The sequence below is a fragment of the Gracilinanus agilis genome, chromosome 2 (assembly GCF_016433145.1).
Source record: "Gracilinanus agilis isolate LMUSP501 chromosome 2, AgileGrace, whole genome shotgun sequence".
NCBI lineage: Eukaryota > Metazoa > Chordata > Mammalia > Didelphimorphia > Didelphidae > Gracilinanus > Gracilinanus agilis.
In genome coordinates this window covers 28,090,942-28,105,707 of record NC_058131.1, presented here as the reverse complement: position 1 = coordinate 28,105,707, position 14,766 = coordinate 28,090,942, and the positions used below count along the sequence as shown (strand labels likewise).

Sequence of the window (14,766 nt, the reverse complement as noted above, 5' to 3'; positions counted from 1 at the left end):
AGGTTACAGTTTGGGCACTTAGTCTCAGCTCTAAAAGGTTTGCTATCACTGGGCTAGACCAATCCCAAATCAGAGAAAACACTCCTGAGGGAGAGATGGAAGCAACATGTGCTAGGCAGTCAAACCACGCTTCCACCTTGACTACTACTTCCTTCTGGACCCTGAAGACAGCCAGAACCTAAACTTCATATGTTCTGGAGAATATGGTACTTCCCAGACTGTGCTCCTGTTTCTAACTTGATCTCCAAGGCTATCAGAGAGGGGAACAACTCTTGGGGAGAAGAGCTCAATATCTCTACATTTTCACCACCATTAACCACCGATCAATGGCCACCAATAGGTAAGGAAGTGCAAAAAGCCTAGGAAAAGAATGTCTTCAAGAACATTAACCCTCCTATCAGCTTGGACTTTAGAGCCATCAAGCAAGGGAGCCACCATTGTGCAGTTGCTCCTATGGGTACTGCAAACATAGCTATCGAACACCCAGAAAAGAGAGTTCTTACTTTAAAAGTGCTTTGCATTGTCAATGGTTCAACATCAAAAATGATTATGGTTTTGTAGATAGAAATTCCATTAAAGAAGAGGCATAACCAGGGCAGCTAGGTGGCTCAGTGGATAGAGAGTCATGTCTAGAGATGGGAAGTCCTGGGTTCAAATTTGGTCTCAGATACTTCCTGGCTATATGATCCTAGGCAAGTCACTTAACCCCAGCTATCTAGCCTTTACTGCTCTTCTGCCTTGGAAATGATATTTAGTATCTATTCTAAGACAGAAGGTAAGAATTTTTAAAAAAAAGAAAGAAAAGGCATAACCAGCTGCATTGCTGTTGCACCCTAAGGACCATGAGACCTCTCCACTTGATTTGGCGCTAGTATCTCCTGTATATCATATGTCTTCTTTCAGAGCATGGACTCTTGTTCATTCTATGTGTAGTCTCGGTTACTGCAGAGGATAGCTAAGTGGAGTCACAGTACACAGAGTGCTGGGTCTGTTGGAAGACATCTTCCTGAGTTCAAATCTAAACTCAGATGCTTCCTAGACTGGGGCAAGTCACTTAACCTTGTTTGCCTCAATTTCCTCATTTTTCCAATGAGTTGCAAAAGGAAATGGCAAACCACTGCAGTCCATTTGCCAAGAAAACCCAAAATGGAGTCACCAAGAGTTGGACCAAACTAGAATGACTGAACAACAACAATCACAAAGTGCTTCCTCATTGCTTTTTCATTCATGCATTTATTTGTGGCTTCAGAGGGAAGCTGGAAGGGACTCTGAGATCCTTTAGTCCAATGAATTTATTTTTCAAGTGAGGAAACTGAGAAAGCAACAAAAGAAGGGCTCTTCTAAGTGATGAGCCTAGAAAAGAAACATGGTGGATGAAAGAAGTGCAGGAGGAGACTTTAGGGAGTTTGGGTGATTCCAGTGTGTGCCAAGGGAAGAGTCTTTCAGATGCAAAGCTGAGATTTTCTTTAATGGGGGAGAAAAAATTCTTGGATTCACAGCAAAAGGTCTTTGTTATAAGTTCAGAGGAGCTGGGAAGATCCTAAGAAGATCCAAGTGCTTGGCAAATTCTTGATCTTAATATATAATATACTTACAAATGTCTTATCTGGTTTTGGAATATACAAAAACACCTCTAATTCCCAGATAGGTAGGTAGATAGCTAGATAGATGTCATCTTTCTATATACATGCTGTCTCCCTTCATAGAATGTAAGGTCTTGGAGGGAAGTTTATCTCAGTGTCCTTAACTCCTTGGCACGTAGTAGGTGCTTAATAAGTGCTCGGCGATCGATTGACCAATCCATGGTTCTCTCAGCTAGGACCAAGCAGAGCAAGTTTAGCCCCACTTTCACATGAAAGCACATTCAATATTTAAAATTTAATCATTGACACCCTCCCCCTCCTCTCCTGCCCCTGCTTAAGTCTTTAGGCAAAACATCTCCAATTCCTTTGGCAGATCCCCTATGACGTGGTCTCTTGACCTCTCACCATCCTGAATGCTGCCCTTTGAATGCTGCCCTTGCACTGGTTGCCTGGGGTTTAGAGTATAGCCCAGCTCTGGCCTCTCCAAGAAGTGATACACATGGGACCTGACCCTCTTAGCCTGTGCCCTCTAAGGCTGAAGAAACCTCAGGCTTTAGTCTGGTTTTCCAGGGGTGACCCCATACCCCCACTGCTTCCCTCCAGCTCTAGCCGCTGCCCTTTGTGAGAGGTGTTTCTCCTAATGAGCCTCCTTGCCTAATTGGCTTCTCCTCCCACCTCCCTCCTGTGAAGGCCCTGCCCTGCCCTTCACACTAGGAAGAGCTAGGGGTCAGAGGTGAAGAGCAGGGGGCCAGAGAAAGGGAAGGAAAGGGATTAGGGCAAGCCAGCAGGGCAAGGAAAGCAAGATGGGAGCAGGGAATCTGTTCTTATGGAAGGAGCTGACTCCTGGGTTCCTCAGAGGCTGGGGACTGCCCATTGGGTCCCTTCTGCCTCCTATTCCTTACTCCCCTACTGGACTCTCATCCTTGGGTCCTAGGGGGCCTTCTAAAACACACCAAACACAGCATTTGGGAAAGGGATTAGTCTTCATGGTCAAAGTACAAGATGGAGAAGCCATGACCAGATCTCTCTCTAAAGACCTAGTGGAGGGGGCAGCTGGGTAGCTCATCGGATTGAGAGCCAGGCCTAGAGACGGGAGGTCCTAGGTTTAAATCTGGTCTCAGACACTTCCCAGCTGTGTGACCCTGGGCAAGTCACTTGACCCCCCATTGCCTACCCTTACCACTCTTCTGCCTTGGAGCCAATACACAGTATTGACTCCAAGATGGAAGGTAAGGGCTTAAAATAAATAAATAAATAGACAGATAAATAAAGACCTAGTGGAAAGCAAGCTTAATCTGAGTATACTGTGGTAAATGAGAAAGGCTAATGGGATCTCAGGCTGCATTAAGAAAAAAGTGATGTCTAGAATGAAGGAGGTGCCCATCCACTTGACTCCATTCTGGTCAGCCCATAGCTAGAGTACTGTGTTCAATTCTGGGAATATTTTATCAGGGGAATACCAGAGGAGGGCAACCAGGATGGTGACAAGCTTTCAGACTAAGCCATATGGAGATCTGTTGAAGAAAATGGAAATGTTGAGCTTGGAGAAGAGGAGATATATGGAGGACACGAGTTATGTGAGAAGCTCAAGGGCTGTCATGTGCAAGAGGGTTCCAATGGACTTGACTCTGGACAGCAGAAGAGCAAAGAGTGAAAATCCAATGAGATGGAAGATTCTTGAAATTGGAGCTTTTTTCAGTTTGCTTTTGTAGCCCAGTATACCTGGCACGTGGTAGGCAGTTAATTAATGCCGACTAAAGGAAGTACTTCCAAAGGAGATAGAGAGAGTGTTGATGTAAGGAAAGTAGTAGAGTCATCTTGGGGAAAGTAGATTCTGCCTCCTTGGGGCTCTTCAAGGCTCCATGACTGCTCATTAGGTGGTAGAAGGGATTCTTTTTTTTTTTTTTTTTTTTTTTTTTTTTTTTTGGTAGAAGGGATTCTTGTATAGGTCTGGGTTGGACTAGATGTTCCCTACCTGCATGGTCCCTTTCAGCTCTGAGAGTCTTTGGCGTGCTGTTAGAGCACGAATGTTTTCTCTTTTTCTCTTTGTCTCTCTCTGTCTTCTTCCTTGGCTACAATGGTATGCAATGCTGTTGATAGGTGAGGAGCAGTGTAGTCTAGTGGACAGAGAACTAGCCTTGGAGTCAAGAAAAACTTAGTTCAAAATCCACTACTTCCTGGCTGTGTTACCATGAAATTTCTCTGTGCCTCAGTTTCCTTGTGAAAAAATTTGGTATTAATACTCATAATGCCTGTAATTTTGTTTTGAGGCTGAAGACTAAAGATGTATCCATTTAGAATTTGATGGGGTCTTTATGGGTCAGCTAATTCAAACTACTCTTTTAACAGATGAGGAAACTAAAACTCAGAGAGGAGTAGGGACTTACTTAAGGAAAACTGGATTGGTGGTGAGTATAAGAAGTAAGATTTAAATCCAGGCCCTCTGACTCCCAATCAAGGACTCATTTCATTTCATGGTGCTCAGAGGGTTAGGATTAACTGGGGAATAGGAGTCAGATTACCAAAATCAGGACTTAATGCCCTCTCACAACAATCATAGCACAAGGTAGCATAGATCCTGCATCTCAAGATGTCCTTAAAGATCATCTAGTCCAGGGCTGGCGAACCTTTTAGAGGGGCAGGTGATATGAGAAATGTCCTCAGGTGTGCTTGGAGAGAGGGAGGGAAGCAGCCTGGCCCTGCATCCCTCTGGCTTTCTAGTAACAAACTCTGGCAAACTCTGTGCTGGGGCAATGATGTGCATGCCCACAGAGAGGGCGCTGAGTGCCCCCTCTGGCACTGATGCCATAGTTTCTCCGCCCTGGATCTAGTCTAACTGTAACCCTCCTACAAGGACATTGGGGGTATAGGAACCTTTAATTACTTGACCAAGGCCACACACTTCATCATAAGCAGAGCTAGGATTTGAATCCTAGTCTCTTTGGCTCCAAAGCTGAATAGTGCCATGTAGCAGGGATCTTTCATAATAAAAGTATTATATAAAATATCAGCCAAAACAGTTTAAAAAAAAAAAAGATGTAACCATTTGACAACCCAGCCTAATCAAGGTTTGGGTCTTCCAGCCAGCTGTGTCCTGGGTGATGCCTCCAGGGCAAGGAAGGTAGGAATTTAGCTGTAGCCCTGATGGTAGGCAAAGATAGCCATTACTGCATGACACTGACAATAAGAGGTGGGATGGTGTGGTAGAGTGAAAAGAATGCATGTGGAGTCAGGGGACTTGGGCTCAGCCACATAGCAGCTGTGTGATCATAGGCACGCTGTTCCTCTCTAAGCCTCAGTTTCCTGTTCTGTCAAGTTTTTATTAAACATTTTATGCCAAACAGTGGACTAAGAATCAGAGATACAAAAAAAAAAAAAAGAAAAGAAAAAGAAAAAAATCAGTCTAATGAGGAAGAAGAATGAGGAAAGGCGAAAATAGTGTTAATAGTGCATCAATGAGGGCCAGTCTTGGAGTCCAGAAGATGAGTTTAAGTCCTGTCTCTGACACCTTCTAGATGTAGAGCAAATCATTGAGCAAATCATTTAATTCCACAGACAACTAAGTCACAGAAGACTTGCTGAGTTGTACCTGTGTGGGTAATAGGTTGCCTACACTAATGAAACCAGAGGTCCAGAAAAAAAATAGAAATAAGGATAATAATAATTTTTCTTTCCATCTCACAGGGGTACCACAAGGAAAGCATAATTTTTTTTTAATAAACCCTCACCTTCCATCTTAGAATCAATCCTGGGTATTGGTTCTAAGGCAGAAGAGTGGTAAGGGCTAGGCAGTGGGGGTCAAGTGACTTGCCCAGGGACACACAGTTAGGAAGTTCTGAGGCCAGATTGGAACCCAGGATCTCCTGTCTGCCTCTCAATCCACTGAGCCATCTAGCTGCACCCAAGGAAAGCATTCTTGAAACCTTAAGTATTACGTAAATTATTAGTAATTCGTAATCCATGTGGTATACTTTAATGTTACTTTCCCATGGGGCATGGCAATGCTCACCCTATTAGTAGCCATGTGGGGCCCTGCCCAGACTTTAGGAATGTAATTATTGCGTCAGATATGGGAAGAGGAAGTCCCTTGACTTTTTCTGGGGTAGAAAAACACTGACCTTGGCTCAGTATTAGGACATCTTGGCTGTTGACAGTAAAGTGAGTGGAGAAGGGTGGGTGTGATCAGAAAGAAGCTGGTTGGGTTGGGTTGAGCCTTGAGCCAAGTGGTTGAAGAAGCAGATATAGAGAGGATTTCATCTTTCCCTATTCACTTTCTTAGGGTGGGAATTCAGAGAGTAGCAGGTAGCTAAACTCCGGGACATTGGATCCAATGATGACCAGACTTCCTGGTCACTTAATTCCGGCACCTTCCTCTCCCTATCCCAGCAAAGATCACCTACCACTAGCTCAATCCTTATTTGTCTATGTATGTTCCTTCTCAACTCCTTCAGACCTCCAGGTTTCTTGGAGGGCAGGATTTCATCAGAGCTCTGTCCCTTTAAGGATGGGGGCTCCCTCTTTCTGAATGTTCCTCAGGATAAGGACTACATCTCTCCTATCAGATTAGGACATCCTCATCAGCCCCTTTAATTGTCTTCTCATCATTCACTGCTCCTTTCTGGTCTCATGATACTTCTCTCCTCAGCCATCATCTATGGTTCCTACTGCCTAGGAAATAGAGCTTAAACTCCTGAATCTGGCATTTAAGGCTGCCCATAATTGGCTACAACCAACCTTTTCTTATAAGACTTCCCTTCACATATTCTGTTTTTGGGCAAATCGTACCATTCTTTGTCTCCATTTTGTGTCCTGTCCTCTACTGGTCCCTCTGAACTTTTGTTCACATAATTCCCTCCCTTGAACAGATTGAACCACCTTCATCTATACCAGTGATTCCCAAAGTGGGTGCTACTGCCCCCTGGTGGGTGCTGCAGTGATCCAGGGAAGCAGTGATGGCCACAGGTGCATTTATCTTTCCTATTAATTGCTATTAAAATTAAAAAATTTTTTAATTTCCAGGGGGCACTAAGTAATATTTTTTCTGGAAAGGGGGCAGCAGGCCAAAAAAGTTTGGGAACCACTGATCTATACCTAGGACTCCAGGATCCCAGATTTAGAGCTGGGAGAGTCCCCAGAGGCTATCTAGTCTAACCCTCTCATTTCACAGATGAGTAAAATGATTCTAGAAAGGCAAGAAGACTTGCCCAGTACTCTCTGGCTTAGTGAGTGAAGCAGGATTGAAAACAGGTCTTTCTGGCTCCTGGACAAAACTTTCCTTTCCTTCCTTCCTTCCTTCCTTCCTTCCTTCCTTCCTTCCTTCCTTCCCTTCTGTCTTAGGGATACTTTGTACTGGTTTCAAGGTGGAAGAGTGGTAAGGGTTAAGTAATTGAAGTTAAATGACTTGCCAAGGGTTGTATAGCTCAGAAGTGTTGGAAGCCAGACTTGAACCCAGGTCCTCTTGATTTTAGGCACTATGCTACCTAGTTTCCCCAATCCTCTTTTCTTTCAAGGTCAGCTCTAGGGTTATGATCCCCATTACGTCTTCCCTGCACTCCTCCCACCATCTCCCCACAACCTGAACTCAAAACGAGCCATGTAAAGAACATAGGAATTGGACTCTGGCACCCAGCCCAATTCCTACTTCTTCCACTAAGTGGACCTGGAGGGAATCATATCATCTCTCTCTGGACTTCAGACTTGGAATCGATAAAATGAGGCAGCCAGATCAGATGATCTCAAAACTATTCCACCTGGAATGCTTATCTGAAACCTAACTGGAGGCCTCCATTTTCCATGGCCAATTTGTAACCCTAACGCCCCACCCCCGGGAACATACCTAGCATACCTGTCTAGAACTAGTCTTGCTAACCCTAATTCCATTTTCTAACACTTTCTCTCCGAGATCACCTTCCCTTTGTACAATATGAACCTTGTTTGTACCTAGCTGCTTTCTCGTGTCTCCCGTTGGTATGTGAGCTCTTGAAGGTGGCCAGGAGAGGTCCAAGCCAGTTTCTTCATTTGCAAAGTGGGGATAATAATAGCACCTGCCTCTCCAGGTCTTTCAAATGAGACAGTCATTTTATTTATTTGTTTGTTTGTTTGTTTTTAAACCCTTGCCTTCCATCTCTGAGTCAATACTGTGTAAGGGTAGGCAATGGGGGTCAAGTGACTTGCCCAGAGTCACACGGCTGGGAAGTGTCTGAGACTAGATTTGAACCCAGGACCTCCCGTGAGACAGTCATTTTAAAGCACTCAGCACAGTGCTTTTGGCACATGGTGGGCTCTATAGAAATGCTAACTATTATTAACGTTAGCTATTGCATCCTTAGCACCTGAGGCAGTGCCAAGTGTTTAATACTTAGGAAATGTTTGTTGGCAGTCTTTGTTGACTGTAAATTCTGCCTGTGAGGTGAAAGGTGGCACTGGATTGCCTGGGAGGGCTCTTCTGCCTCGGAATTTTTCCTTCCGTGGCCTCGCTCCCGTTTTTCCTAGTTATTTACGTTCATATTTTATTCCCTTTCTCTTGGCCCTCCTCTCAAGGCTTGCTGGAAAGCAGGGCGAATGTCTCCTCCAGTCCTAGCACGCCCAACCCTTAGCCTGGGCACTTGGACACAGTCAATATTTCACTAAAACTCGGTTGATTTAGTTGAATCGGCTTAGCAAAGGTCCTCCCCTCCCCTGGGGCATTTGGGAGGTGGGGAGGCTAAAGCAGCTCCTTCCCCTTCCCGGCCATCCAGGTCTCCCAGCGGTCCCTATCTGGCCAGAGATCGGCAGTCGGAACCGGCTCTTGGGAGTTCTGAACCCTGAAGGGCTGAGGGGAGGGGCAGACTTGGTGCTTGTCTGATCCCGGAAGAAGGAGCTCCAGGCTAGCTGAAAGGCTGGTGTGACCTTGTCAAGGTGAGGGGAAGAGAGAGGTGTGTGTGTGTGTGTGTGTGTGTGTGTGTGTCTCTGTCTGTCTGTCTGTCTGTCTCTCACTCTGGAGATAGATCTGTGTGTGTGTGTGTGTGTGTCTGTCTGTTTCTCACTCTGGAGATAGATCTGGGCCAAAAGGGAAAAGGGGGACTCCTAATGGGGAGTGTTTTCAACACACACACAACCCTGCTTCCATTCCTGCCCCCTCCAAGCCCACCCCGCGATGGGCACAGCTGGTACCCAAACTGGCGGACGCCACACACCCTGGCACTCAGACACATGGTTTGCAGGGCTCTCGCTCCCCTGAAGTGTCTGTGGGGAGCCCAGAGCCTGTCTGTACTTTCTGTAGGAGCTGGGAGTCAGTGTGGTTGAGAGGAGAGCTGGTGGAGGGGGTGGCAAATAGCCCTTTTTATTCTAGAGTTTTCTACTTCGGTTGGGGGAAGGACAGAGGGAGGCCCAGTGTCAGAGTTGGCCATCAGCTGGAACTGGGAGAGGGACAGAGTGGCTAACTTGGAGCTACCCCCTCTTCCCCACACATTTCGGTCTCCTACTGCTCTGGATCCCAGAGCTTTGAGCAAAGTTGCCTCATGACCCCTCTCCTTGGACAACAGGGCACCCAATTCTGCCAGGCTCTCATCCCCATTCCCATCCCACCCTCGGGTCCATAAATACTTCCTTATTGTGTGTCCTGAAGCAAGGCATAGGAAGGTCTCCATAAAGGAGGTTCAGAGAAGGCTTGAGGGATAGTTCTTTCCCCCCATCCTCCACCCCCTGGGCCTCAAAGGACTGAGGCCTCCTGGCCATCCAAAGTTCTCCTCCCTGCCTGAAAGGGGCTGAGAAAGTGGGCTGGGGGTGAGGGATGTCATAGAGCAGGAAACCCACCCATCCCCCTCCTAAGGAAAGCCCATCATGCCAGAGGGGAGAAAACTCACTGATTCGGGGATGGGTGATGTAGTTTCTTGTGACTGCCTGGACGTGTTCCCGAGCTGCGGCAGCTGCTCCGAAGGTGCCCAGGATGTCACTTGATCTAGACTCTACCTCAGTTGCCATCTCCCACTCAGTCTGCTCTCAGCAGTAGAGATGGAGGAATCCAGGGCAGTCAGCTCTTAAACTAAGGGTGTGGGCTGGAGCTGGTGAGGGCTGCCTTCTGCCTGCCGGGCTGCCTTTAGCTCAGCCCCTTCCTCCTCCTCTTTTCCACACTTGTTGACAGTAAATAGGAAATCCTAGACTTTCAAAGGGAGTCGTTCTCTCGGACCCAGAGGAATCTCTTATCTCCTCCCCTTCACCTGCTCCACGCCTTATCCCTACCGGCTGCTCCTTTGGATAGCTTTATAGATAGGTAGCTGGAAGGCACCTAAAAGTCGTCCCATCAACTCCCCTTATTTTACTGATAAGGAAAAGGGCTCACTGAAGTGAAATGACTTTTCTAAGATCTCATAAATTCTTAACAAAGCCAGGGTTGTTCCCAGGGGCTACTTTAGGGGAGAGAAGGAAGAGTCCGGAGGATGGGGGGTGTGAACCGAAGATTGAAAAGGCTGGATACTCTGGGGCCGAGACGATCTTCTTATCTTCCTGTTTTAAGGCACCTTTCATCTCTCTACTTCAAGTCCCTAAAAATCCAGGAAGACCTCCTCTACTGGATTGGAATCCTCCCATGGCTGGGACTGTATGCCCGACTTAGACCTGAAGTCTTCTGCCTTCTTTTTTTTCTCCCAAGTTTGTCTTCAAAGAATTGTGTATGTACGGGACAGTGATGACAGCAGTTTATGATCGTGATGACGCTGGATAACATAGATTCCTGGCCTCCTTAGGGAGGCGGAGGGAAGGAGGGATGGATAGAATTTGGATTGTAAAATTCCATATGAATGGTAAAAGTTATTCTGTATGTAATCGGGAAAATAGGATTAAAATCATAATGATGCTACTAGGGATAATAATGGTGGGGAGGAGATAATAATAACTATTTATGGTCAGGATGGCCATGGCCGTGGTGACAGTTGATGCTCATGGTGATATCTGGATGGTGTATTGTAGAAGATGGCAGGATGGAATTCCTGCAAACCCAAGGGTGAGGGTTGACCCTGTATTTTGCAGGAATTCCATCCTGCCATCTTCTACAATACAATGGTGAGGATAGTGAGAATGACTGTGGTGATACTGATAGTGTTCCTGGAAATAGTGATGATGGTAAATGGAGTTAGCAGAAGAAGTTGCCTGGACTTTACTAACCTTGTGGTTGGAGCAGATCTTATATCTCTGGAAACCTAGAGCCTTTGATGTATGAGACTTTAATCACACGGAGAGCCTTTGATCTCCTCAAATGTTACTCATTCTTCTCAGTTGTTGCTCTTCCTGGTTAAAGTTTATTTAAACCCTCTTCTTCCCCCTCAGAGGGGGTGCCTATATTGCATGGTGACCCTGAACTGCAGTGCCTCCACCCTGATGAAAGACCCTCGTTGCTACTTTGATAATCCCCTTCATTTCCTGTGTTGATGATAATGCTGGCCATAAAGGGAATAACGATGAATTAATAGCACGATAATGGTGATGGTCTATTTATGGTGATAGTAGTGATGTTGGTGATCCTGGTGGTAATGATGGTGGTGATGACTATGATGGCAATGTGATGAGGGTGGAGAGGACATTAGTATAGATACCGACTGCTATTGGTGATGGAAATGGTAATAACCCATTGTTGTGTAGACAGTGTCAGCCCAGGCATGGTAAACATTTAACTAAAACTTTGTTGACTTCAGTTGAATCCGGTTAGCAGAGATCCTCCCTTTCCCTAGGGCATTTGGGAGGTGCGGAGGCTAAATCAACCCCATTGTTTCCTAGCTCTTCCCCCCCCCCCCCCCCCCAGCGCCAATGATAGTGGGGATGGGGATGGAGGTGAAAGGACACAATATTTTGACCCCAGGGATTTCTGTGACTTCCCTTAGAAGAGTAACTCACATTCTCTTTCATCATTGATGGTACCCACCAAAAGGCAGGGAATGATGGCAAGGATCATCTTGATTATCTTTCTCTTTTCCTGAGATTGAGATCCATCTCCCAGAATCTAGATCCATGCTCTACCATGGATGAACTTCAGCCATTATTTCTGGTTATACCATCTGTACTTTTCCTGTTGGTTCTTAGATGTTCTTTGTCACATAAAACATTGCAAAGCAATTCCCTCCCACGCCTCACCATTCCCATGCCCCATTCATTGCTCTCCTAGCATCCCTGGAACACTATGCCAGGCCTAGCCTCCTGCCTAGAGTGTAGGCATAAAGGTGAGGAATGTCTTATTGCCCACTTTTTAAGGATCCTGACTTGGGCCAATTAAGAGGTAATTTCAGGAAAGAGACCCCCACTATTGGCTCATTTCCCCAAACATGGGATCCATTGAGGAAAAAAGGTCAAATTATCAAATTTTGTCCTTGCTATCTCCGTCTTCCTTTTTCTGAACCCATTTCTATTATCTTATCACCCTTATCACTCGTACTAACTTAGGGATGGAATACATTCTCCCCATCCTATCTCCCTAGGTATTTGTCAGTTTTAACTGAGTAAGAACAATGATGAATCCAAGATCATTATGTGTTAATGATGGAAATTCAGGCCATCTAGATGAGGGAAATATTTTGGGGCAGGAGGAACCTTCCCTCTATTGCCTTGTATTAGCAACCACCTCCTCTGTAGGGGAGGTCAGCTTTGTCTCCTGTGTATTAAGAAGAGCCCTGAAAAGACAGAAACCAAACTCCAGCATCCAGAGGGAGACCAACCTCCTGGCTCTGCCCTCCCATTCCTCCCAGGCCTCCTGACTCTCAGTTCAGCTCCTTCTAAATGAGTTTGGAGAGGACTTGGAGAATGAGGAAAGAAGGCTTGGAGATTGAAAGTCCAGTGGAAAGAGCAGAGCAAAGGATTTGTTTGATTTTTTTTTTATCTCCTTCCATTCTTGTGCCTTTCCTTTTATTTCTGTGAGAGACACACACTTGCACACTCACTGGAGTGAGCACACACATACACACACACACAAACTGCCCAGACATTTGGTTGATGAGATTTTTCAGCTGGAAGAGAGAGACTAAGGGAGAGTGGAAAAGTCTTTCTCTTCTAGCTCCCTGGCTGGGGTAATGGGGTGGGAGGTGGGAGAACAAATGGATGTGTGGTAGGGAGTGTCAGTGTGGACTAAGGAGGTGGTTAAGTTGTATTAGTCTTCTTGTTGCCAGGGCCACTGTTTTTCCTCTCCAGCCGACTGTATGGTTCAAATGCTGAGGTACCCAATTCATACCCACTGGGCAAGTCCACGAGTGAGGTTGTGGTAAAGCATATTGGAGCTGGTGGGGCTGGGAATCGAGCAGAAGAAGAGGTTGAGGCCATTTGGGGACCGATGAGGCTGAAGGTGGCTCCTGCTTTGTGAGGGCTCTCAGTTGGGCTGGTCCCAGTGAGGCTTGAAGAGGAGTTCCGGGGGAGCCCCAGGGTGGTGGCCCCATTGCTGGTGGTTAGGCCTGGTGGTGTGGTGGTCAGGGATAGGAGGCTAGAGGCCCCAGGGACTGAGAGAAGACGTCCCTGCTCCAAAAGTCGTAAGATGTTGGATGTGGCAAAGGCCTCAGAAGTGGAAGTTGACGAGTGCTTCTCCGAGTCCCGACTCTGGTCCTTCTTCTGCTTTGTCCGACGGTTCTGGAACCATACCTTGACCTTGGTGAGGTAGAGGGCAGAGGAGAGGGGAAAAGAGAAGTTGGGGTTCAGGAACAGCAGGAAAAGGGGAGGAGACAAATGAGAAGAAGAGAGCATGGGAGAAATGAAACCAGAAATAAGGGTAGTGAAGAGGAGCAATGGTTATGGCCATTCCAGAGAGAAGATAGGGAGACATGGAATGGTAAAAGGGAGAGACGAGTAAGAATTGAAAGGAGGAGGAGAAAGCAAGAGTTGGGGATAAAGAAGGGAAAAGAAGGGAGAAGAGATAGATTCTATTAAATCCCATGTAACCAATAATCTTTTTTAGGAGTAAGCATCCAGAGGTCTCCTCAACTAAGCTCTATGGCTGTGATCCTATGGCCAAGTCCAGCCCATCCCTCTCTAGGGTTCCTTCTGAAAAACAAAAGACTTGTATGGTTCTGGATACCAAACAGGGCACCATGGTTGCTAGACCTCCCTCTGCTGGCTGTTTTCTAGAAAGGCACCTGGCATTGAGCACCCTATGAAGATGCTTGGGATGAGGTATATGCAGTGATTCCCAAAGTGGGTGCCACCGCCCCCTGGTGGGTGCTGCAGCCATCCAGGGAAGTGGTGATGGCCACAGGTGCATTTCTCTTTCCTATTAATTGCTATTATATTAAAATTTAAAAAATTAATTTCCAGGGGGCTAAGTAATATTTTTTCTGGAAAGGGAGCCAGAGGCCAAAAAAGTTTGGGAACCCCTGATATAAAGGAATCCAGAGCCCAGTTCCACCCTGAAAATGGTAGACGTTCTCTTTATTACAATTATCAGCATCCTCATTATCATCTTTTCACTCTCCTCTCTGTCACTCTTACCACCACATCCATCACCATTATCATTCAGACTTCCAAAGGGGAGGGACCAGGGCTTCCTTCTTTTCTTTTTTCTCCCTTAGGGCAAAGCCTAACACAGGACTAGAAGCACTTGAGAGGTGTTTAGGACCCAGAATCTGAGAGCTAGAAAGAAATCAAACAGCCATGATATATGATCCTTTTTATCATAGGGTGGCAGAGCCAGAAGTTACTTTGGATGCCATTTAGTTCAACCTCCTCACTTCACAGAGGAGGAAACTGAGTCTCAGAAAAGAGAAGTGATTTGCTCAGGGGCACACAGGGCCAGAGGCAAGATTTGAACCCAGGTCCTTTAATTCTCTATCCAGCTCTTTTCACACTATCTCATTCTTTCTAGTTTAATTCATTCATGAACAAAGATCCCCTTTACATCATATCAACACATGGTCATCCAGCCTTTACCCCCAAACCTCCAGTGAAAGGGAGTGCCTTCCCGCCTAATATTTGGAGAGCCATAATTGGAAGATGTTTTTCCTTACATTCCGCCTTATTTTAGCTCATAAGAAATATTTGTTATTTGCTAGTAACTGAATAACTGCCCATCTTAATCTGTCTCTTTATAACTTCCAGCTGCTGTTGACCAGTTTTGACCTTTGGGGTCCAATTAAACAAGTCGAATCTCCCTTGATTCCCTCCACACACTTGAAGACATCTGTCATGTTCTTCTCTAAGCTAAATGGTTCCTTCAGCGATTCCCTCTATGGTAGGAACC

At 46.0% G+C, this 14,766-nt stretch overlaps 2 protein-coding genes across 2 annotated transcripts in view; both read right to left on the bottom strand.

Annotated features, from left to right (window-relative positions):
- ATP6V1B1 (ATPase H+ transporting V1 subunit B1) overlaps window positions 1–9,576 on the bottom strand; it is a 43,712-nt gene extending 34,136 nt beyond the window's left edge. The window contains exon 1 of the mRNA XM_044663026.1: window positions 9,428–9,576. Coding sequence (XP_044518961.1) covers window positions 9,428–9,545 — 118 coding nt within the window. The 5' untranslated portion in view covers window positions 9,546–9,576. The remainder of the gene's footprint in view (window positions 1–9,427) is intronic.
- A 3,046-nt stretch (window positions 9,577–12,622) lies between these two features.
- Window positions 12,623–14,766, bottom strand: part of VAX2 (ventral anterior homeobox 2) — a 31,903-nt gene continuing 29,759 nt past the window's right edge. Inside the window, exon 4 of the mRNA XM_044663027.1 lies at window positions 12,623–13,181. Coding sequence (XP_044518962.1) covers window positions 12,684–13,181 — 498 coding nt within the window. The 3' untranslated portion in view covers window positions 12,623–12,683. The remainder of the gene's footprint in view (window positions 13,182–14,766) is intronic.